The sequence below is a fragment of the Parasteatoda tepidariorum genome, chromosome 9 (assembly GCF_982258835.1).
Source record: "Parasteatoda tepidariorum strain Cologne lab strain chromosome 9, Ptep-v5.0, whole genome shotgun sequence".
NCBI classification, from domain to species: Eukaryota; Metazoa; Arthropoda; class Arachnida; order Araneae; family Theridiidae; genus Parasteatoda; species Parasteatoda tepidariorum.
Window position 1 is genome coordinate 25,945,241 of NC_141763.1, and position 25,290 is coordinate 25,970,530.

At 26.4% G+C, this 25,290-nt stretch overlaps 1 protein-coding gene across 3 annotated transcripts; it reads left to right on the top strand.

The window, feature by feature from the left end:
- The first annotated feature begins 1,528 nt into the window (after positions 1 to 1,528).
- LOC107452884 (dicarboxylate carrier UCP2) lies at positions 1,529 to 18,586 on the top strand. Of its 3 annotated transcripts, none has more exons than XM_016069506.5 (7): positions 1,529 to 1,785; positions 4,518 to 4,696; positions 5,117 to 5,316; positions 6,670 to 6,871; positions 8,441 to 8,650; positions 12,156 to 12,438; positions 16,970 to 18,586. In XM_016069506.5, the coding sequence occupies exons 3-7, from the start codon at positions 5,191 to 5,193 to the stop codon at positions 17,190 to 17,192; spliced, it is 1,044 nt and encodes a 347-aa protein (XP_015924992.1). In that variant the 5' UTR covers positions 1,529 to 1,785; positions 4,518 to 4,696; positions 5,117 to 5,190; the 3' UTR covers positions 17,193 to 18,586. The 3 variants fall into 3 exon arrangements, with proteins under 3 accessions (XP_015924992.1, XP_042899328.1, XP_015924993.1); XM_043043394.3 differs by lacking the exon at positions 1,529 to 1,785 and adding an exon at positions 1,969 to 2,109; XM_016069507.5 differs by lacking the exon at positions 1,529 to 1,785 and adding an exon at positions 3,221 to 3,406.
- Positions 18,587 to 25,290: the final 6,704 nt, after the last annotated feature.

The following is a 25,290-nucleotide window of genomic DNA, read 5'->3' on the forward strand; positions in this document are numbered from 1 at the left end:
GAAAAAAAACGAGAATTTGGCATGTGATCCTACCTTAAAAAAACATCAATGTAGGGTATACCGGGCAGTGGCACTTAATTAGACTTAGTATATATTTCGAACATGTACCAAAGCTATTATGTGATTTGCAACATTCACCGTTGAAAGTCAACACCGCTGTATGCCGCCAATTTCGGTCATTTTCAGCAACATATACAAATGTTATATCCATTATCATTATATCCATTATAAATAAAAATGGATATAAATGGATTTTTCAAACTTGCCACAATTTTTAATACGTAAATATACATTTGCTCTGAAGATTCGTACGAATGCATTTCATGGTTATCTAATATTTCGAAAGAAATTTTTTTAAATATTTATAGCATAAAATCTTAGCTTCGTTAAAATAGAAAAAATACCAATATTCACGACGAGATCTAGATCAGGGGTTTCCAACTTACATGAGGCCGGGGGTCGTAATTAAAAACACCAATGAAATGGCGGGCCGCAACTTTATCGAAATTTTATATAGGACTCTTTTATGCTTGAAGGAATGTTAAATATTACTGTCAGATTTTTATCAAGTTGTATAAAACAAACGTATGGAATTATAAATTTAAATTAGAAGTAGATTATTAAGCAACATACACGATTATTTTTGTATTTGAATAAATATTTTCTTGGATGCAAAAGCTGAGAAAAAAATTTTCTTGTGCTGTTGGTATGTTAAATTTCGCAGAAACGAAAAAATTAGGTTTTTTTAACGAAGCAAAAGTATTTTAAACCTATATAGACTTTTTACGAAAATTGTCCGCAAAAAATGACAACTAATATATTTTAATTTTCGGACCACAAAAAGTTATATTATCAAAACACAGCGTGAATAACATGCTTTACAATAAATATTAAATATGGGAGAATTATTAACAATGATAATATCGCGATAATTATCGACAAAGATAAGTATCGAATATGGTTATATCGTAATGATTATTGTCAATGTTATTTACCAAACACGATAATATCTTGGCAACTATCGTCAACGATATAAATATCAAATAAGAAACTATTGTAATAATTATTGACTACGATGCTATAGTGAGGGTCGAGTTTACTTTTTTGATGAATTATTGGTATAATGACTATTTTTTTTAAAAAAAAATTATGTTTAAAATTATAAAAAAAAAATTTTAAATTTGTTTTACAAAAATATTATCGAACGTAAATTAGTTAAATGGGAAAATATCTCGATGCACAGTGATGAAAAGCGATTCAAAAATTTCTTTAACGCCCAGCAAAAAGAAATTTGACAATTTTACTTTTTTTTTTTTCTTTTAGTTTTTATATTTATTGAATGTATTGAATTAATTAAAAAGTCTCGTTTTTTTTTCTATTTTTTTCAATGAAAGAATATTATGTGAAACAAAAATATTCGTAACTATGCAAGATCTAATCGCTGTTTTCGTTTATTTACATGAGAACAGGTTGTTCGAAAGCGTCACTATATACTTATCATTTGCTATCTCACAAATCCAAGAGGCGCGAGTTTGATCTTTACTATTACGTCTTTAAAAGCCACAATCAAAACAAATGATTTATCAGACCAAAATCGATTGACGGAAAAATTTTTGCTCGAAATTTTAACTCCAACCTTGAAGGAGCCTGGATACAGAGAAGTCCCTGCAAGGATTGGATATTTGGAACACTCCTTCAGAATCGCGTTCTCTGATTGGTTTAGCTTTCTCTGTATTTAAACATGCAACCTGATTATTGTTACAGAATTCAATGGAAACTGAGAGAGTAAGTACCATATTGTATCTCTTGTAAAAATATTAAATTCTCAATTACTTTTTTCGCAAAAATTGATCACTGTTCTTGTTAACGAATGCTAGTTTGTTATTAAAGTTTAATTTTTTGTTTCGGAGGAAATTTAATGTTGTTTTTGCTGTGTAATTTATATTTATTTGATTTTATTTTTTCAAGATGTCTACCTTCGGGTTATTATTTTGCATGAGCTATTCATGAATATACCTTTCTCGTTCCTTATGCCCCTGAATAATTATCTAAAAATTCTTCCTGGTATCTGTTGCGCGTATTGTTCGAATTAATAACTTTCCCACGGCTGTAAGTAATTTTTTCTCATTGTTAAAATGGATGTTATTACAATAATAATTGTATGCTCCATATTTATGTTGCCGTAAGTTATTTTGGCATGACCTATTTAAGAATGAGCTGTACTTGTTTACGATTTCGCTGTATAATTTTTTGTGAGCTTTGCTTTTAACTGTGTTTTAATTCATATTTAACTAACATCGTATATCTTCTCAGGTCGATAGTCGCGGGCAGTTTTAATCAATCAATAAAATCGAAGTGTAGCTTTAGATTTGTAATAAACTATTGAATGCTTACTATCATTATTTTTTAATTAGAATTTATCCAGCCTATTTATTCCTTGAAGTTCGTTTTGTTAAGAAAGCTTGTACTTATTTTTTTTAATAAGAATAATTTATTCAGTTTATTTTACCCTTAATTAAAGTTTGTCTCGTTAAGAAAGCTCCTTATTATAACAATAGATTATTCAGCTTATTTATTCCTTAATTTATGTTCTCGTTGAGTTAGCTTATTTTTTAATTAAAAAAAAAATGGTTAATTTTCTGTGATTTATTCCTTTAATTATATTTATAGTCGTTATAAAAGCTTAAAGTTGATATCTAGAAATTTGAATATTGTCAGGGTAAAAGCTACAATTTTTCTTTACGCCTCGCATTTTTATTAAACAAAATACAAGCTAGTAGTTTGATGTATCTTTTTGTGCTTGTCTACATTTTTGGAGAAATTTAGATGTTAAAATCTAAATTAAGCGAAATAAAATTTAATTTTAAATAAATTTAAAGGAGCTGTTTTAAAGCAATAAGTCGTCACTCTGTTCATTTTGGAATTTTATTTAAATAGAAGTGTAAGGTAACTTTTTTTAAAATATTTCAAAAGTATATAAATATATATTTCTGTTCAATTTATTTTTAAAAATTTGAAATGGGTAATAAAGTCTATTTTAGCAGTATTTTGATTAAAAATATGATTTTAAACAATCAGTACACCATATGTTGGTTTTTCTGGTCTTTCAAAAGCAATTTCTTTCCTCTTGTGTGCCTTGTCTTTAATTTGTTCTTTAAAACGTATCTTTTTTTTCTATTTTTAAAATGTTCCTGTCATACTGTTATGCAACTCCTTTTAGAAGGAAGTTGGACTCTTGCCATAAAGTGTTTTGCAATGAATTTTCAAGTTAATTCCCAAAATAGTATCAAAATTTTTCTTCCATTTTGTTTTGTATTATTCTGAGTATTATCAATAATGAACTACAATGAATCAGTCCACCAAATCTATGTAACCAACAGACACTTTTTTATTGCACAAAGTTTAGGTATTTTTTTAATTATTCAAAATGTGTTATGAATTTCTATTTTTAGTTTTTGGTTTCTTACCAAACTCATCGCTCTTTAACACTCTATTAATTTTAGTGAAATTTTTAATTTGAAAAGCATTAGTTTTTTTCCCCCTAATGTTACTCTACTTAATATAAAATGTGCCTTTTTTTTTTTGTAACTTTAACTTTTGTTTTATATTTTAGACAATTTTTAATTTTGCATAAGAAATGAAATGTAAAAAAAATAAATAAACGTGAGACAAAATAATACTTTTCGGACCTTTTAGATTGATATGAAATTTAAAAAAAATAGATTTTAATAAAAACAATCATGTTAGAGGTCAATATGTCTATAATATATAATCAGGGAATTGACAAAGTGCAGTTTTAGTCATTAATTTCATCACTGTATGCAAATTCAGCCTTGCTTATTTTTTAAAAAAAATTAAAAATTAACAGTTTAATTTGCAGTTTTTCCATTTTCTTTCGCTGTTGTATTAGACTCAACTCAAATCGATTATTCTACAACATTTTTAGAAAGCTTAGTAATTTTTTTTGAAAAGTAAATAATTTCTTATTCTGGAAAGTGGATAATAATAAATTTAAGTGGTTTTAAATTTTAAACTATTAAATGAATGTACGTTTAAAAGAAAAATGCTTCTTTAAATGTTCATTTTCTCATAATTTTCAGTTTAAATAGTTAAAAAAAAATTCTACCTGTTAATTAGTTTTTTTTTTTTTTGTAAGAAAAGTATGCACAGAGATTGCTTTTTAGCATGCCTTTAATTATTTTTATAAATTACAAATTTGTCTCATATTTTGATAATGAGAGAGAATCCATTTTTGAAGTCTACTCAAAAGTTAGTATGAGAGAATAATTTATAAATTGTTGAGGATAAAACTCAGTTATTACGTAATATTAGGAATTTTGATAAGTATTTGTGATAAGTGAGTGCCCTTTAAAAACTCAGTCCTTTTTCAGACAGAAAGCGCCCTGTCCTTTTTTTTATTCCTAGGGAGAACTCTGATTATATACGTGTTGTTAATATTATAGAGTGATGCTATACATACAAATTTTACTTATTAACAATTGTTTTTTATTTTGTAGCCTATTATTATTATGAAAAACACAAGTTACCGAACAAAGTCTAACAAACATCTAGTCAGTCGTGGTACTGAAATTTCTATATATTGGAGTAGTATATCGTCTAGTAGTATGAAATTATAGTTAAACGAAAATATCCACAAGGCAGTCATCCATACCAAGCAGCTCTTAAACGTTTTTATGTAAGTATTCTTGTCTCATTGTTCTATTTTAAATTTCTTTGTTTTAGAAACCAATGCAGTGATTTTTTTATAGCTGTGAACTTTACACCATTTATAAATATCATACTTTCAGACTTTAAACGTTCATATCTCTATGAAAAAAGATCAAACTCTTCTAATTTTTGCTTAAATAGTTCTTGGTGATGTATATGCTTTCTTGAAATCTTTATGAACTTTTAAAAAATTCAACTATTAAAAGTTACTGACAGCTGGCACTAGTCTAAATGACCTGAAAAGTTATTTTAATCAAAATATTTAGAACTGCTTTAAGTTTCTTTAAATTGAGTTATGTGCCTCAAGCTACTAAATATGCTGTTATTGTTCCTTTGTATTTGTTGTTTTAGTGCAAAAATAAGCTTATAATTCTTTTTTGTATTACAGTTTCATCGAAAAGCAAGCAGATTTTTAGAATACTTTGTTCAATATTTGAGTAACTTATTTGAAGTAATATCAAAATGGTTGGTTTATCTGCACCTATCAAAGAACCCACTGTGGGTGTGAAGTTTGTAAGTGCTGGTGTAGCAGCATGTGTTGCAGACATGATAACTTTTCCTTTGGACGTTGCTAAAGTCAGACTTCAGGTAATAATTATGGTCATATAACTTTTGTCAATTTTTAATTGTCTTGACATAAATTATAAGAATTACGGATATAACGGGTTTTTGCTTAAACCAATAGAGCAGACTCCAAATTTTTTTAAAAAAACTGCCGGTGATTTTATAGTTTAGCAGCGTTAACCGACCCATTGACCTGTTTTGCATTTTTTAAAAATGAAGAAAAAAAAGCTCGATTCTTTTGTGTTTATTCAGGAAAAATTTTAAAAGAAATAGATGCTTGCATTATAGCTGACACAAACTACAGCTAAGATTAAAATCTCCTTAACATAGAGCTAGTTATTAAAGGTTGTAAATTAGCCAACTGTTGTACATTAAAACACCCAATTTAAAAGTGAGACAGAGACTTCGTTTCTAAAATTCAAAAGGACACTTGACTATTGATATTAAAAAAAGGAATTTTTTTATTTGATAATTATAAAAATGTCTTTTTTTTTTAACATTAAATTTTAGTATTGAAAATTTTAAACTTTAAATTATTTCAATCGGAAGATTACCTAGGCATAGCTTCTGAAGGTAGTAGTCGACATATTTTTTAAAAAACTGTTTAAGAGTATAAAAATTAAAAGCAGTAGAATTGGAAAATAAGATATATTTAAACGTTCATCAGATTATTACTTCAAATTAACTCACATTTTAAATTATTGATAGAAATATAACTTTATTGAAATTAAAGGGGAAACAAAATCGGTAAGAATCTCAATGTTTTTTTGAAGCTCTGTGGCCAAGGAAAGTGAAAAAGTTGCAGTTTAAGTGCCTTATACTTAAGGTTAAGATATAGTTTTAAACTATATTATACTAAATACATTATCTAAATAGAATTATCGAGAATTTAGAGCAAATAAATGACTTAAGTATTTCATAAGTTATTAAGCTTTTTTTCAAATATGGTGATTTGGAACATTTTTTAATCCTAAATGAAATTATCAAACTCTCTGAATAATTTTCAAATTTTTATGAGTTCAAATAATGTATCATCAGATCAGCTTTACTAGATTAGTTAAACACTTAAAAATTTCAGAAAACCGTTACTTTTCTTCATATTAAGTTTGGGTCATTTTCAGAATTAACATTAAGGGTGGTGTCTAGAAATAGACTTAACCTAACAGTTATAACTGTTGTATGCTCACAACAGTTATGAAATTAGCATATTATTTGCAAAATAGTATTTCATGTAATGACAAAGCATTAAAAAAAAGAAAAAAACTTTAATCTGAAGACTTGTAAAGGTAAAACTGACTTGTTAGTACAAATGTGAATTACTCTGTAGCTTTTTTAATTTAATTTTCTTTTCTTATTTATTGAAATTTATTTCTTTAGATTCAAGGTGAAGGCATATCTGCTGCGAACTCAGCCATGGCATCCAAGAGAGGCATGTTTGGAATGTTGGTTAACATCGTACAGAAGGAAGGACCCAAAAGTTTGTACAATGGTTTATGTGCTGGCCTCCAAAGACAGATGTGCTTTGCCTCTGTTCGCATTGGACTTTATGACTCTGTGAAAAATCAATACAGTGCTTTAGGTACAAATAATTGGTCATTCATTATTACATGTTATTCTTAAATTTTTTGCTAATTTAATTATCTAGGGAAGTTTTTAGCTCTAATTATAGTTGTAAAGAAAATAGATATTCAATCTCTAAATTTATATTCTAATATTGCTGAAAATTTTCAGTTATATTATATATCAGCAAAAGGTCGTTTTAAATATATTTGATTGTAACAATTTACGTACACAAAAGATGTATGTTTAGTTATCAAAATATATGCATAAAAAAAAGTTTTTATGAGTGAAAATTCTATCTTCTAGTTATTTTACTTTAATAAGATCAAAAACGAAGTCATAATTCATAAGTAACAATTTTTAAAAAAAATTTGTCAAATTTTTAAATATTTCTGTTTTGTTTTATTTGTTATCTTGTTAATTTTTCATGTGTTATTATTATTTTTTTTTATCGCTTTGTTATTTTACTAGTTCAGTTGTTTTTAATCTTTATCTGACAAGTGAGCGTTTGAAATAATTAATGAAATACTAAGCTAATGTACTATCAAGTATGTTTTATTTTGTGATTTGAAATTAATAAATGTTGAATTGTGTTATAATATAAAATCAGTATGTAGGCATTGAACTTCTCTCATTCTTTCATTTTTTCCTTATTTTACATTTGTATCATACCTAATTGCAGAATAAGTAGCTATTAAAAATATTCATAACAGTTATAAGACGTCATTAATTAATACTATGCAGATTATTTGCGAAACACAAAAAAGAAATTATTTAGTGTTATTGGCAGTATATTTTGTATAAAATTTTATCTATTTTACTTTTGCATAACTAGTTTGATCTAGAGTAGTTTTTGATTTCATACAACATTAAAAATATTGATTATCTTATTTCTAGCTTGTGAAATTTTTTTTGTCTAGATTATTAAATGGTTTTTATTAAATTCATTTAGTTCATAAACTACTTCAGTTTTTTTTTTTTTTAACCTATACATCCTATCCAAAAAATTGTTGATGACATTTGACATTGTTTTGTCTCATGTTACCCTCTTCTTTTCATAAGATTTTTAAGACTTTTTTCTTAAAAGGTGTTTATTTTTTGTTGCAAAATCTGGCTGCACAATCTGTGTAAATAAGTTTTCAAATTTTGATATATTGTATTGTTGACATGAATGCAAAATGTATTGTATTTATTTTTCTGCGTGAGTTTTTATAATGAGACGGATTTCTTTTATTTTTGTTTTAATCAATTTATTTCATTTCTATGAAGTATTTAAATAAAAAGTTTCCTTGTCAATATTTAATATTTTAAGAGTGCTAAACTTTAAAGTCTTTTTAATCTTAAATTTTCTGTGTGTTCATTAATTAAAAAAATATATTTTAACAAAGTAGAATGAATTAATGTTCTATTAAATAATGAATTTACTACTATAATAACTACATTAAATACATTTTATATTTAAGTTTAATGTAAATCATAATTGAAATATAATTTTTGCATTTTATTCACCATAAAAATCGTTAAGTTTAAAATACTCCATGCTAAGCTTTTATTAGTTTTCTAAAGCATATTTTGTTAACCTTCCCAGCTTCTGGAAATGTACCTGCTGGACATGTAGGGATACGTATCCTTGCTGGTATCACTACTGGTGGGATGTCTGTAATATTTGCCCAGCCAACTGATGTTGTTAAGGTCAGAATGCAGGCACAAGTGACCGGGGTGGCTCCGCGTTATGTAGGAACCATGAGTGCTTACAAAACCATTGCAGTTGAAGAAGGAATGAAAGGATTATGGAAAGGTAATGCTGACATTTTCTTTTTCATTCTTTCCTTTTGTTTGTTATGTATTCTCTTTGAAAAAGTAAATTGTCATATGTATTTGTTAAATGGAAGTATCAATTAAGTTACTTAAAACATGAAGGAAGCTATTGTGATATTAACTGCTCATTTTATGAGTTTTTAAAGGATTAATTAGTGATGTTCGATATGAAGCTGTTTTAAAATTTAAAAACTATTTAAAATACTTGGAGAAAAATAAACTTTTGTAATGTTTTAATAAATTGTATAGAAGTTAAAAAAAAATTGTTTACATTAAAGTAAATTACCAGCAAAGGTTACAAGTTATAATCAAGGTTAAAAGCATTTAATTATTTTTCGAACAATATTTTCATGTGAATTTCATGTAAATTTAAAATAAATTTTAAATTCACATGAATTTATATTTAATTTTTTCCATAGAAAGAATTGTTATTTAAACAAAAGTACTCTGTTTTACTTTGAGATTAGGAAGCACTAATGTTGTGTTAATATAAAAATTTATTTTTCAATGTAACTGTTAATATAATTATAACTTATAATGTTTTTAAGGTTAACTAAGTTTAATGTTAAATATTATACAGGATATATTAAATATCATACGGTCTAAGTTTTATATGATTATTAAAGTAAACTTTATTATTTTGCAACACAATTTAAAAACTGCAATTTCTTTGTATTGATTTTGATTTGTGCTTTAACTATGCTTCTCTTTTCAGAAGTTTGCCGGGGTCCATTTATGGAGTGAGCTTGTTTTTTCTCATGGAGTAGATCCTTTTGAAAAAACAAGCTGTTTATTAATCTAGTTTTTAATATATCCTCATAAGCCACCTTTTTGATGAGAAGATTGAATAATGTTTATAGTTTTTGTTTAAATGTAATCCAAACATCCATTCAAATTTTATCTTCATTTTTTCATTTTCTCAGTTTAAAATTAAAATTATTGTTAAATCAAGAGCATTTAACTATTTTATTTATCATAATAAGGATTTTAAGTGTTTAATTTTTTTTTAATTATGTAATTTGCATGTTGAATTCAGTTTTTATAGTATTAATAATATTAAATTTAAAATAATTGCAAATTTAAAAATTATTAAAATTTAAAATTACAAAAATTTTTAGCAATATATATATATATATTTTAATTGTATAGTTATTATTTTTTTTTATTATCAAAAAGGTGGTTACAGCATTGTTTTGAAAGTCATAAACTTAAAAGAAATTATAAAAGCCAACATATTATTTTTATCTTGTGATGCAACGAAATGAATAATGTTTATTGTAATTGCTAATGTCAATAGATAATCTTGTGAGTTTTTAAATTCAAAATGTAAAACTTTATCTTTAGAGACTTTAATGATACACTTTTCGGAAATGAACTGATATATAAAGTTTATAGCCTATTTACCGAAGGTAGTTTATAGGCACATAGTAAGAATCACTTTGTAACACTACATTAGGAAAAAATCGCTAAATGCTAGGTTTGAATATTTATAAGTAATGCTTACATCATTTTTGCGACAGTAGATTTATAGGAATCTCATTTCATCAGCTACTTAGTTCTCATGTTAGGTTGTTTAAGGATTTATAATATCTTAAAGTTTTTGTTCTATTGTGAGCAATAGTGCCTAGGCTTTGCATTTATGCATATTTCGACGAGTTATTTGAATATTAAACAGTTTGAAATAGAATGATGTTTATACGTGCTGTATGCACATAATTTCTGCAGCTTCATGTTCTGTATACTCTTCTTAGCCTGATACTGGTATGAAAAATAAACTAACATTTGAGACATATTTCTTTTGAATGTTTTGTTTGCTCAGAAATTCTCTGAAGAATTTTTCAAGAATATAACAAGCAGCTTTTTTTACAAAGATCTTTCAGAATGTGGTTTTAGTCAGCTGAAATTTCTTAGAATGTAATTCTAGTCAGCTGAGATTTTTTGGATTGTAGTTTTAGTCAGCTGAGATTTCTTGAAATGTAGTTCTAGTCAGCTGAGATTTCTTGGAATGTAGTTCTAGTCAGCTGAGATTTCTTGGAATGTAGTTCTAGTCAGCTGAGATTTCTTGGAATGTAGTTCTAGTCAGCTGAGATTTCTTGGAATGTAGTTCTAGTCAGCTGAGATTTTTTGGATTGTAGTTTTAGTCAGCTGAGATTTCTTGAAATGTAGTTCTAGTCAGCTGAGATTTCTTGGAATGTAGTTCTAGGCAGCTGAGATTTCTTGGAATGTAGTTCTAGTCAGCTGAGATTTCTTGGAATGTAGTTCTAGTCAGCTGAGATTTCTTGGAATGTAGTTCTAGTCAGCTGAGATTTCTTGGAATGTAGTTCTAGTCAGCTGACATTTCTTGGAATGTAGTTCTAGTCAGCTGACATTTCTTGGAATGTAGTTCTAGTCAGCTGACATTTCTTGGAATGTAGTTCTAGTCAGCTGACATTTCTTGGAATGTAGTTCTAGTCAGCTGACATTTCTTGGAATGTAGTTCTAGTCAGCTGACATTTCTTGGAATGTAGTTCTAGTCAGCTGACATTTCTTGGAATGTAGTTCTAATCAGCTGACATTTCTTGGAATGTAGTTCTAGTTAGCTGACATTTCTTAGAATGTGGCTATAATCATCTAAGGTATCTTAAATCATTATGTAAGAAACAGATCACTCGATTAAGATTCTCTCTCATTATCCATGTCTATTATTCTGCTGTAAGCAATAGAAATCTTTCAGCTGCTCTAAACGATGCAAGTTTCTAGTATTTAGATGTTCCGTTTTAATCAGGTTTAGTATTTTGCTGTTTTAAACAATTGACCACGTGGGTGCTCAAATAGCTATTTAAATATGAAGAGTATGTGTTGAACTTCATGGATAGTTCAAGACTCTTAAGTGTGATTCTTGGTAAATACATTTCTAACATTCAGATGTAAGCAATGGAAGTCTATAATTAGTTGTTTTCAGTCCATAGTATTTAGCTATTCTAAGCAGCCCCAATTTCTATCAATTAGCTATTTTTATCAAAAGAGAGCTTTAATACAACATGAATAGCTATTAGGTCTTAGTAGTTTGTCGATTCATACTTCACTTCATACGTCGATTATAACACTTGTAACGATTGTCTTTTAGTGAAATAGGGAGAAAAAAAATTATCATTGCAGTGTAAATAGTCAAAATTTTATTTAATGAATTTTGCCATTGAAAGTTTATTGTAAAAAATGTGTGATTAATATACTGTGCAAAGTTGTGTCATTATATTTATTTTTAATGTTATTTGACTGTTGGCTATAAGATTTAAAATTTTTGTAGTGTGCATGATTCGATTCCTATATCCTAATTTTAAACTTCCCCTCAATATTTAAAGCTTGAGGAAATGTTTAGGCACGTTGTTTAATAAATTTATATCTTGAATTATTATTTTTTTGAATTGAAATATAGACTTGACCACTGGTGAGTTGGTCTTGTTCTGTATTTTTCCATGTTGTACTAAATCTGCCGTTTAATCTAGGTACTCTGCCCAACGTCACACGCAATGCTATTGTGAATGCTGCGGAGCTTGTCTGTTATGACCTTATAAAAGAGTTCATTTTACGCAAACAGCTAATGACTGACAATGTCCCGTGTCATTTCACATCTGCATTCGCTGCTGGTTTCTGTGCCACCGTGGTGGCGTCTCCAGTAGACGTGGTGAAGACACGTTTTATGAATTCGCACCATGGCCAATATGCAGGTGCTGTTGACTGTGCCATCAAGATGTTTAAAGAGGGTGGTTTAACTTCCTTTTACAAAGGGTTTGTTTTTGAAAATTAATATTTACTTTGAGTTTGTTTTAATAAACTGTTAAAAATTGTTAAGTTTGTTTTGCTTAAATGCATTTCAGGTACTGGGGATTTTTAGATTTTATCATCCCCAAAATTCCCCATTCAACAAATCATTCTGAGCAAACTTTTTTTTTATAGGTGAATTAAAATTTGCCACCCTAGAAAAATGACGCCAAAACTAAAAATTCCCCCAAAGCGCTTATGGTTTTACCAACGTGTGAATCGTCACTAAAATAACCCTCTGTACTTACCTTTTTTTTTTTTTTTTTTAAAGTGCTGATTGGTTGTGTGAATGGCTTGTGTGAATCATCACTGTGTGCATTTTCATTCAATTAAATTGTATGTTGTCTTAAAGTTTTTTCTGTATACAGTTTCTATCAATGTTGTGTATTCATTTTCATTTGACTACATTGATATCTTTATTTTCAAACTTGTAGTGAATGACTGCTTAAAAAAAAGGAGGAATGCAGTAGTGTTTAGTTGTTCACTGCTGTTACATTCCAATTTATTTTGAATTGAATCATCTTAAGTAACCTTTTGATGAAAAATATTTGTATATTGTATTTGATCATACAATAAACAATTGTTTCCAGAATTTGATCTTTTCTGCAAAAATAAGTAGAATTGATAATTGGGATTTGAGGATATTCCAAACTTCTACATAAATCTAAAATTCTTTGAGAAAGATATTTTATTTGTTTTCTTGCTTAAAAATATTTCTATTATCTTATTAGTTTTGCAACAATATTCTATGTTCTGATTTTTTGATATCCTTCAAGTCAGAACTATACAACATAGGAGCATTTTTTTCCCTTTCCTTATTTACTTAGTCTGAGTATTCTTTTAGCTATACAGTGTTTAGAACTTTCTTAATCAGTTTAAATTTTTTAAACAATTTAATGTGTTACTTAGATAAATTTTGAATTCAGATTCATAAATTTCTGATTTAGAGTTTATTCTTCTCTGTTTCATATAAAATAAGATGTTTTAATCTTTATATTCAATTTATCTGGCCTATGAGGTTGTTAGTGTCTTTTGATACTCTGATTTCAAATTGTTTTATAAATTAAGAGTTCTTTCATCAACTAAGTCCAATTGTTCGATACACTTCACATTATGTTTTCAACTGTCTTTAAGTTTCTCCATTTGTTTTCAAGATTTTCTATTTTTTTTATGCATTAATGTATGATTTATCATTTATGTGTATTGTATGTGAAAATCATGTTTTTGTCATTTTGTTTTTAATCATGTTCTTTGTACTGTAATTGCTTGATTCTGTTGTGAATCTCTAATCTCAGTTTAAAGTCTCTTTGAAACAAATTTACCATATGGATCAATTTGCTTTGCTTTCTATGATGAATAAAATAACCAAAGTTTCTGAAGATTACCATATCATTTATTTACAAGTATAAATTAATCAAAGAGGCTTTAATTTTGCCATCATTAAAATTGTTCTGATTCTATGTGAGTTTTGTCTTGCTCTGTGCACTTAATATCTTAAAATTTTTCTCTAATGACTAATGCTAAAATTAACCTCCTTTCATCATTGGAAGTTAGTTATTAACATTCAATAACCCAGTTTTTTTTTTTTTTTTTTTTCATTTGGTTATTTGTATTTCTTTTACTATGTGTCATTTAAAAGATGGGCAAGTGTTATTTGACAAAAACTTAAAGTACTGATAAATTAAATAATTTATTACATTTTTTCTTTTTCAAATTCATATAAACCAACTTAATCTTTTTTGCCAGACTAGATTTTATTTCTTTTTGTTTAACAGAAAAGCACTTTGGTTATTTATAAAATAATGTTTTATTTATTGAAGCTGTTAATTTCTGATGTACACTCTTTAATTGTTACACTTAGCCCATCTTAAAAGGTTTTGCTAAAAATTGAATGATTTATCTATGAACTTTAAAATTGCACAGCAAATCTGACTTAAATATTAGTATCTAGAGTCTGGATTTACAAACATAAAATTTTTCAGTTACTCTTATAAAAAGCTTAATCTTTTACTTAAACTGTTTTCTCTTTATTTGTTATGCTATGTCTTTTATTGATTAAATTTTATTTGGTATATTCAATGGTACCTTGCAGGGATAGAAATAGAGAAAAGTGTTATAGTTTTTCCTTGATCTAAATGAGCATTAATTAATTGAAACATAATGTCCATGCCCTTTCTAGTTACTTTAAAATTTAGGAAAAGAGTAAATTTAACCATTAGAATATTAAAATGAAAGAAAAAGTGTAAATGAAGCTTTATATAAATTAATATTGTTTTTTAATTAGAAGTAGGTTATTATATTAAATGCTAAAAGAAAAAAAATAGAGGTTATTGAAGTGAAATTATGGAAAATTTTGTGGAACGTATACTATTCAAAATTATAATTTAGAAACTAAAACCAAAAGCCTAAACAAATCAGTTTACCAACCCTTTATACATGATTAACAGTGATTGGTTGCTTAGCTCCAAAGGAGGGACAGCTGATTTTTTTTTTCTTTCCCCATGGTGGACCAAGATAAGCCCACAGACCACTATTACTCCGGTTGTTGGGGTCTTTCAAGGAAAAACATCTTTAGTTGGCATATCAATTTAGTAAAGAAAAAACTTCAAACTCAAAAAGAAAAATGTAATTGAAATTTACATTGAGTATCATCAAATTATTTTTCTGTATTTTTTACTCTATTGTAAATTATAAATTAAGCTTTTAGTACTTGAATATCCAGACTCTGGTTAACAGTTTTTCAAATCTGAAATCAAATTTATAGTTTTACTTACCTATTATACCACAAAATACAGTGACTACTAGCCTATTCATAAGATTTAATATAAAATTCAATAGACTACTAGCCTATTAATTTTCCAGTTATTACATATGTTTTTTAATTTTTTCAAAAGCTACAGTTTTGCTGATATTGCTACTTCCGGTAACTAATAACATTTTAATAGCTAATGTAGTAATGGAATAGTAAAAAATATCAATTTAGGCACCTTCAAGTTAATAGCTAAGTTTTAAACTGCTCTACTTTTAAGTTGAGTGAGAAAAATTGAAAAACAATTTTTTTAAATGGTGTATTAAAAATGAAAGATAAAACTAAAACTATGATACTGAAATATGGGTGGTATTCATGCCTTATTTTGTGGTGCAATTGGTTTGCTAGATAATATTAAGATTTGGTGTCTACTTAATTTCTGACTGACATTAATCCTGTTCTTTAAGAGTATTGTTACACTGTGCTAATAACAGGACAGGTATTAAGTATCTGAGCACTACTCTAGGTAAAATATTAGTTTCATTCAAAAATGTTTAGTCTTTTTTATTAATCCTGAGTTAATTTATCCTTTAGTGGTTAATGAATGTCAGTATTTGTATTCTTCTAAATGAATAAATTGGATATTTTTCACATTGATGAGATCCAATACTTGAAAGAATTCTTATAATTTTGCATTTCAATGTTTTCATGAATTCATTTGCAGAGGAAATATATAATGAAATTGTAATTGATTAATTCATTCATAAACCTTCTTTTTATGTTCGAAGGGGCAAGTTTTATGTCCAGCGTAGCAATTAAGTTGACACCACATATGTATTTTATTGAATTGCTTGTAATTAAATAAAATAATGATCAACTTTAATTTTTAAAAATTAATAAAATTATTTATTATTAAAAGTTAACTTTTTCTTGTTCAATGTGATCAAAGCTGGTAGAGGAAGTAAATAGCAAAATTTCTTTTTATAACTTAGTAAAATATTTTATAAATAAATTTAAGGCCTTAAAGGTGCTTTTTTTTCATTGGATGTTTTTAAAAAGTGCTTTAATTTTTCCTTTTTCAAAATGAAATATTTTCTTAATCTTGAAAATTTTTTTCATAATTAATTATAAATTTAAAAATTAGAATAAGCCACTCAACATCGAATATATTTAAAATTGTGCATAAATTGTTAAGTGCTCAAAAATATTTTTTTTAGTGCTAAGTGCTTATTTTTTGTTGAAAAAGTTGGCTATGCACCCTGCTATAGCTCTTTGTTAAGAGAAGATTAATTATTAAAACTTTATACATGATGTTTTGTTTAGTGATGCAAATTAAATTTCAGTCTACACTAGTATGCAAATCTTTTTAAATAATAACAGACTAATTGAGTAGTTAACTATCTTTAGATAATGAACTGGAAATAAACTTTTTAATCATAAATAGCAAATTAATAATTTTTTTCATATCTATTTTTAATTATGCTTTAGAAATTTATAATTTTTCTTTCATAATGACAATTCTGAACATACAGAACTTGCTTTCAAAATTGTTCCAGCTTTTATATTCAACTTCAAAATATTGTTTTAAATAAATAAATAAATCATGACTTAATTAGCAGCATAAATATCCATTATCAAAATTTATATTGTTATTTACTACATTTATTTTTTGAATAAAACATGTCTACATTTTTCAGGAATAAACTTTTCTTTTATCTCTCTCTCATTTAATTTTGTTCTTTCCTTTAGGTTTATGCCTTCTTTCATCCGTCTTGGATCCTGGAATATTTGTATGTTTGTAACATTTGAACAACTGAAACGTTTCTTCACTCACGTCAGCCAGAATGGAAGAGTCATTTCTCCTGTACCCAAAGTGTACGCAGAAACTCCCGCCAAGATTGAGAATCATGTTGTTAGCTTGGAACGCCAACACTATCATTTTAACCCCGTGGTTATAAGTCAGTGGGAATAAGATATATCCAATTTCTCTTAGTATATTGGATACTAAACCTTATGCATTTAAAACATTGTTATATATATATAGTTTTGTTGCTGCTAAAGTTTTCTCTGGGAACCTTTTTTGAAATTTAATAATTAAAAATTTCATCTTTTTTTATGCTGAATGTTCGTAGGTTTTTGTTATAAATAAGTGACTAGTGCAAATAAAGTAGCTGTAGAGTGTAGATACTTACAACAGGATTAAAGATTTTTTTTTTTTAAATTGTGTAAAAAAGTAATTTGATCTAATAAAAAAAAATTTCAAGTTATTTTTGGCATAAAAAAAAAGAAGCATTTATTCCCTTGAAAATGAATGACTTTTTTCCCTGTATTTTAAGACAATTGTTTTTCAATCAACTTAGCCTACATGTGCTGCAATATGCATATGTAATGGTTAGAAAACTGCTGCTATTTTTGCACCTACTAAGTTTCAAAAAAATTTTTTTTACATGCCTTATTAATTTTTGAATAATTTACTTTAATTTTGTGATTTATTTATGCCATTCATCTTTCTTAATGGTATTACCCTGGAAAAAGTGCTATAACAGTTTCAGAAGACTTGTGGTGCTATTATTCCATTTTACTGTCATTTATTCATGTTAACCAACACAACAATATTGACTTCCTTAGTGCTTAACAATCAATTATTTGGGAATGATTTTTAATTTAGCAATCAAATAAAATTTTTTGCTTAAATGCAGTAAAAATGTCAATTAAGTAATCAAGTATAGTTTGAAGAATACTATTAAATTTTAAATAAGTTTTATCCGATTGAAGTTTAATTTAATTTTCATGAAAAAGTGTTTCCCTGGAAAACTGTTAACAGCTTATTTCTTTAAGCTGTAATTGTATTAGCTCCCTCTGAAATTCGGCTCGCAAGGTTGGTTGACTTGCCATATTTGTCCTTGTAATCCATGGCACGCAAGTAATTTCTGACTTAAAAGATAATATTTTATTGTTTTCCTAGTTTTTAAATTCAAAATGCTGTTTTTGACTACAAGAGTTAAATATTCTGCTGATTAACTGATAAAATTGTAGTGTGTAGTATTTATAGTTATATTGTGTTTTTATTCGAGACAAAAGCCACTCATTAGCCTTCTAATGTTTCTTTTTTAAATTTCAATAATTTCTTGCGTGTCATGTGTAAATAATATATATTGTCTGTGATAAAACAATACAATTTTATCTTTGGTTATTGCTGTGTTTTTTTGTCTTGCTTTTTTTGTGGTATATTGTCATGTAACATTCCTTTTATATTGAAACACCCACTTTTCTCATTTAGTTTTGTCAGGTTGTCTTCCACCGTGTCATTTATAGAATTGAACAAAAATATCATTTTGTATTCTTGAATAAATTTTTGTGTGTTGATCTTGAGTTTATTTAAATTTTTTTTTTTTTTTTTGAAGAAAATTTTTGAATATTATGATACATGCTATTTGGCATAACAAATTTTAATAAAAATTTAAGTTTTCTGATGAAAAGTTGCATAGTGTTGATAAATTATGATTTAATTTTTCTTTGAAATTTATCTGATGTACCTGGAAAAGTTGGAATTTTTTTTTCCTTTCTGAATTTGAGTGGGAACTCTGCATTCTATTTATAGATCAGTAAATAGAATTTGGGGTGCATTCACTAATTTAATTTTTTCATGTGAATTCATGAAAGTGACAATTTGTGTTCCAAAGTTGTGCTAGCTCAGGGGATAGAGTGTTCGCTTTCCAATGCTTAGTACCGGGTTCGAATCGATGGCTGGTTGATATGGATTCCACATCCAGCTTTCACAGACCACATTGCTGGTGTTAAATATCCTCAGAGGTAGACTGATCAATGGTTGAAAAACCCCTTCAGGTTAACCGTGGGAGGTTTTTGTGGTTTTCTTCTCCATGAAATGCTTTTGCAGCTTTGTTCCACCAAAAAGTCCCACGAAGGCAAATTTCTCCAAATACTTGATCCAGGAGTTCCCTTGTGTTCTGGATTGGTTCTAAAATTGCATTGTTACAGGGTTTAACATTAGTAGTCGTAAACCCAAAGAATTGGGTCTGCTGTTCAACGACAGTTATAAAAAAAAATGTGTGTGTGCTTTCATTTATTTGATTTGTTATTAAGATCACACAAATATAATTCTGCTTTTTGTTGACTTTACAACAAAGAATGTAATAAATTATTCTTAATTGACAAACTGAGGGGCTATATGGATTAAAGTATCTTATCTATTTTACCAAAACTCTATAATCGTATTAAAAAAAAAAAGAGAAATTTTGATTTTCCTAACATGTGGGTGAAGTAGGTATTGTCCCTATTTACCATTTTTAGAAGAAAAATCTTGCATGATACAAATTTTATGGTAAACATTAGTTGCATTAAAAATTTCAGTTGACCTCCTGTTACTCCTTACTTAAAATAATTTTAATGAATTTAATATTAAAAAAAATTTTTAAATTGTAACCTGGGGTTTTTTCTTGAAGAAAGTCAACTCGATTAAAAATTTTTAGATTTTGATTAAAAATATGTTACATTTTTAAATAGATTAGGGAACCATATTTTATTATTTAATTATCTCTTAAAGATTGTCTCGGTAATTAAAAATAAAATTAAGTAAGAGTTCTGTTAGTATTGAAAGTTTAAGACACTTCTAGTTATTGATTTATAGTGAAAATACTAAATATATTATAATATATATTTTATTTGCGATAATGATTCCTTAAATTTGTAATATGAAATAATTTTTTCTTGAAGTTTTCTTTTTCTGAACCTGTGGCATATATGTAATTTTAAAAAGGCAAAATTTGCCCCTAAGGGAATGTCCACAAATTCTATGAAATATTAAAGCTACTTATTTATCAGACTAAATTTGTGGCTTTAAGAATTTCATTATTTTATGGTGAAAATCGAGCAAATCACTTCGTAAAATTTTTAAAAATCTTATATAACTCAGTGACAAATCTTGTTTATATTAGATTTATGATTTAAAAAAATTGATTAATCAATTTAACTCTTGAAATTTCAATAATCATACATTTGTCATTATGGAGATTTTAGGGACTTATTACCAATTTATTTATAATTATTTTAACATTGTACCTTTTTCTTCTCCAAAATTATTGAATTTTTTTTTATTGAATCTTATCTTCCAAATGGAGGAACATTTTCTAATCAGTATTTTTTTTTTAAAAAAAAAGTTTTCCAGCTTAGTAATAAAATTTTTTTTTAACGTTTTTGTTTATGATTGCGAGTTAAATCAATAAAATTCTTTATTGATTTAAATTTCTGCTTAATGAGTAATTGTATGAGGATTGTTCTGATAATTTTTTAGCTTTGCTAGAAGAGGATGTAATTTATAAAAACTTTGAGTGAGAGAATTCTACTTTCCTAGCCTTAATTGGATAGCTAATTATTGATTTAGAACTTTTTTTTTCTTTTTACCTTTTGTTCCATAATAAAATTTTTAATTGGTGTGAACAAATTATAAAAATGCTTTCAAACTTAGAATATAAACTATGATAATTAGGTTGAGTGGAATACATTTAATGAATTGAATCTAAAGAAATTAGCTTTTTAAAAAATAAATTCAGAATACTTCTAATCTGAAATAATTACTACCTTAAAAACAGCCTTGAAAAACACTTACTTTTTAGATTATCAGCTTAAGTGTTTTATGGGACAATTGTTAGATTGAATAATTAAAATCTGTTGAACATTTTTTGTTTATGTTTTATGGAATTATGTTGAAGATAAAAAAAATTTCAGCTTGATAAATAAGTTTAGTGGGGTAAACACTAAAAGCCTTCATAAAGTTTCCTATGTGATAATTATGAAATTTGAAACAATCAATCAAAACTTTTAGAATGTGCTTCTGTGAAATTGGCCATACAATGGAAAATGGCAGTCTTTAAGTAATGTCACACTTGAATATGAAAAGGAGTGATAAATCACAAATCTTACTTAAATCAATTTTATGCATGATATATCAAAGTTTTAATTTTACCTTTATTTTAAAATGATAAAATTGCTTTTTTCTTTAGATTTTATTATGTGCATAAAGAAAATTATGCTTTTTAAGGAAATCCCTGTGAAAAGGGAAGTTATAGGCAGTAACACTTTCAAAAATAATAATACTAATAAAAGGTAGGTCATTTTCGTAAAAATTCAAGCTCTCCAAAAATAGAAATGACTAAATAATTCAAATTAAAGTTTAAAATATGAGATATTTTCTATTATGTTAAGCTTTGCTTCTAAACTGCTAGAACTTAATGATTAAGTAACAGAATGTAGTATGTTAAAACATGACTAAGTGGTCGGAAAAGAAAATTTTCGACTGCTTTTTTACCTTTTTTTTTTTTGACGGAGTGTTATTTTATGATTTTGCTTAATTAATATGCATTTTAAAATTAAATATCACTATAAAAAAAAGTTTTTATTTTTAGTGAAATATTAAAACAATATCGTTTGATACTATTAAAAATGGCTAATTCTGATGGAATTAAGATTAAGCATGCTAATAAGATAAAACTAATTGAAAAATTAAAATATGTACCATGTTTAAAATATAATTAATTAATATTTATTTAAAGATATAATTGTTATTAATTTTAATTATTGAAATTTAACTATTTGCGAGGAAAATCGTAGCCCATAATTGTTACTTTCTTAATTATCAAGTTAATTTTGTTTATTATTCTAATGATAATGATTTTTTAAATAAAAGATATTTGGTACAAATTTTAATTTGTATTTAATAATACTCATGTAGGAAAAAATTTATTAAATAGTACTTGAGTTAAATCTTTGTGTACCTGCATTGTATATACAACAGACACCTACATCTGATGTTACTTTTTAAAATATATTCTTACATAATTAATTTAACAAAAGTTAGCAATAAATAATTAAAACTGAAAAACATATTTGAAACAAGTTTTTAATTACGTATATGGTTTATATTTATATAGTATTTGTGATTTAAGTCGACATATATTAAAAGACATTAAACTTAGAAGGAAAGAAAGTTCCAAACCTATTAGCTTCGAACTATTTTCATTTATTTATTCAGCCCATTAATTTTTTCATAGTTGTTTAAATAAAATCTTTCCCCTTCTTAAATAACTGATTTGCTAAAGGATATTTTATAGATATTGATTAATTTTACATTTACATAAATTCTTTTGTATACTGGAATGCGTTAAAAAGCGTTAGAAATTTCTGGACAACATACATTGCACATTATTAATATACGAAAATTCTAGATGGCGCCACTATACCTTAATACTTAGAAGAACTAGAGTGAAGTACTCCCTCAAGTAGTGGGTAAATCTAAAAAGCAAATTCAGTAGTAAACATTTATATATTTATATTTCATAGCTGCTAACTTGTAAGGACGTAGAGGAAATTTTTTTTTAGTGGTAGTGGTCATTAAATCTCCAGTTTAAAGTTTAAAAAAAAAGTTTTCTTCTTGCCAAATCAATAATTAAAATATATGTAGATATGATCTGTTTGTTAGCTTATATAGCCATTAAATGTTTAATTTTTAGAAAATATTTCCAACTTTAATAGTTGTTTTATTACCACTTAAATCTCTTTCAGCAACCGTAGAAGTTGTCAGCTGTTGTAAATAAACGTATGCTATTTTTCCACTCTCTGTTTGATTTTACATGTTCAAACCATTAAATACATTAATAACACATTTTATTATTAAGAATCTCAAATACCTTTACTAGGTATTCTTTAAACACTTCTTTAATGTCAAAAGCTCATATTCCTCCCCATGAAAATGAGCTGTGGAATTGATTATATCACAAACACTGCCAAGTTGTACGGCTGTTAAAATAATACTTTTTTTATTGGTAGCAACATTAGCGTGTCAAGTCTTGAAGTTAAATGTTTCAAAAATATTTTTTATACAGCCACGACGAATCATTAATTTAAAAGATTAAGTAAATAAGATCTATTTGTAAGCTAATTATGATTCCAGATGTCTTGATAGTTTTGTTTTTAGAAGATTCTTAATTGTTGTTTCTACCACTTTGTAAAATCTTTTCCAACAACCTACCAAGTTTGCCGGTAAGTATGTGGCATGGAAAAATTTTTTTATCTTTTAATAATAGAATTACCCTGAATAATTTTTGATTTAATGATTGGGCTCTCAAATATGTTAATCAGTTACATAAAAACGTTCTTTCTCTTAATAAACATAACTTTATTTTGACAGATTATAATTTTGAGAATTATGATACTAATAGTTTGGACTTCTTGCGAATTTCGACATCTGTCGAGAATTTTTTCAGTGGTTTGAAAAATTTGCGCATACAATTATAAAATTTGCTTAGCAAACGATAATTCCATGCAATTAAAAATAATAATAATAATTTTTAATAATTATATAGTTAATAATAGTAAATAATTAATATAAATATTTAATAATTAATAATAGTATAAATAAAATTTGAATCCTAAAGTATGCACATTTTTACATCATTTTAAAGAACATAATTTTTTTATGGCGACTGAAATTGGTCGAATAGTTCCTGAGATTTTATATATCTGATTTATAAAATTAGAACTCTAAATATCAGACTTTTTAAAAATTTTTATTTCTCAGGAACTATTCGACCAATTTCGGTTGCCACATAAAATTAAATTGTTTAAAATGATACAAACATTTGTACAACCTACTACTCAATTTTTTTTCTAACTATATTTTTAAAAAAATAATAAGGAATAACTATTAAAAAGAGCACTGTAGAAATTTAGGTTAGTGATGAAGTAAATGTCATTTTTGATTTATAATTTATCGTTCGAAAATTAATTTAAAAACCGTACTATCTTATACCTGTCTATTTCTCAGTTTTTCTGTCGAAGATATTTTAAAAATAAATAAACTAGGGCAAAATTTATATTTTTAGCATTTAATTCAAGTTGATTTTGATTAATACGTTTTAAAATATTGGTGCATACGAATATATAGACAAAGTTATCACAATTTGATGTTACTTCTAAAAATTTATTAAAATATTTGTTTATTTTATTGTTAATTTACTATCATTATAAATTATGACAGCTGTGTCATAGGTTAAGAATAATACATACGACTTTACTTTTTACATTTTAATGATTATTTTTATGACTATTAAAAAATAATTAAATATTTTGTAAATTTCTTTAAAAAAACCTGTAATATGGAAAATAAGATCTGAATAATGAATTTGTTAAAAAAAAAAAAATTACATTTAAAATTCCTTTTATAAATTACCAGCTTTTTTTAAAAAAAAATTTAATTCTTATAAAACTTTTTACACACCATCACGCAACTATAAATTTATACTCCTTGGACAATTATAAGAAAATAGTTTCCACTTTAATTAATGTGGGAGCTGTGTCTAGTCTGTACAAAAGGAATCTTTTAAACGGCGAAAGAGAGTGTAGAATACTCGCTGTATTTATAATTTGAAATAAATAGTGGTGAATACAATATGCCCGCATGTCGTAATTCTGTTCTCAAATTAATTTATTTCGAAACAGTTTGTCTGTCGCTCTTTTAATTGCAACTTTGATTGAGATCTCCTTTGTGAAAACATGGAGACGCAGTTGCTTGTTATTTAATAAAGAAATAAGAATGTAGGCATAACTTTTTACAAAATATCGCTTACGTTGAAATTATATTAATTTCAGTATCTTAAGATCATGGTTAGTTCGACAGTTCCTAAACTCTAAGAAAGAGTAGAAATGGACTGAGAATTTATTTACTACATTTGCTGAGCTCAAGGGGTAAAGTTGGTCCAAAGTGTACAAAATATAAGGTATAAGAATTATTCTCTATGCCTATTTAAGAGAGTAATAACTATTTTTTAAACTATACGTGATTTTTCTAAAAACGCGAATTAAATATTTAAAAAAAGATGTATTTATAAAAAAAAAAATTTTTTTTGGCTTGATCTTTTCCTCGTCGGGATAACACAGGGCAACAATTTTTTTTATTTTTTTGCACCAATACAAATAATTATTCTTACCTAATTCGAGTTTGGGAATTTCTAATCTGAAATTTATTTCTTTGAAAAACTACAGATTTTTAGAAAAAA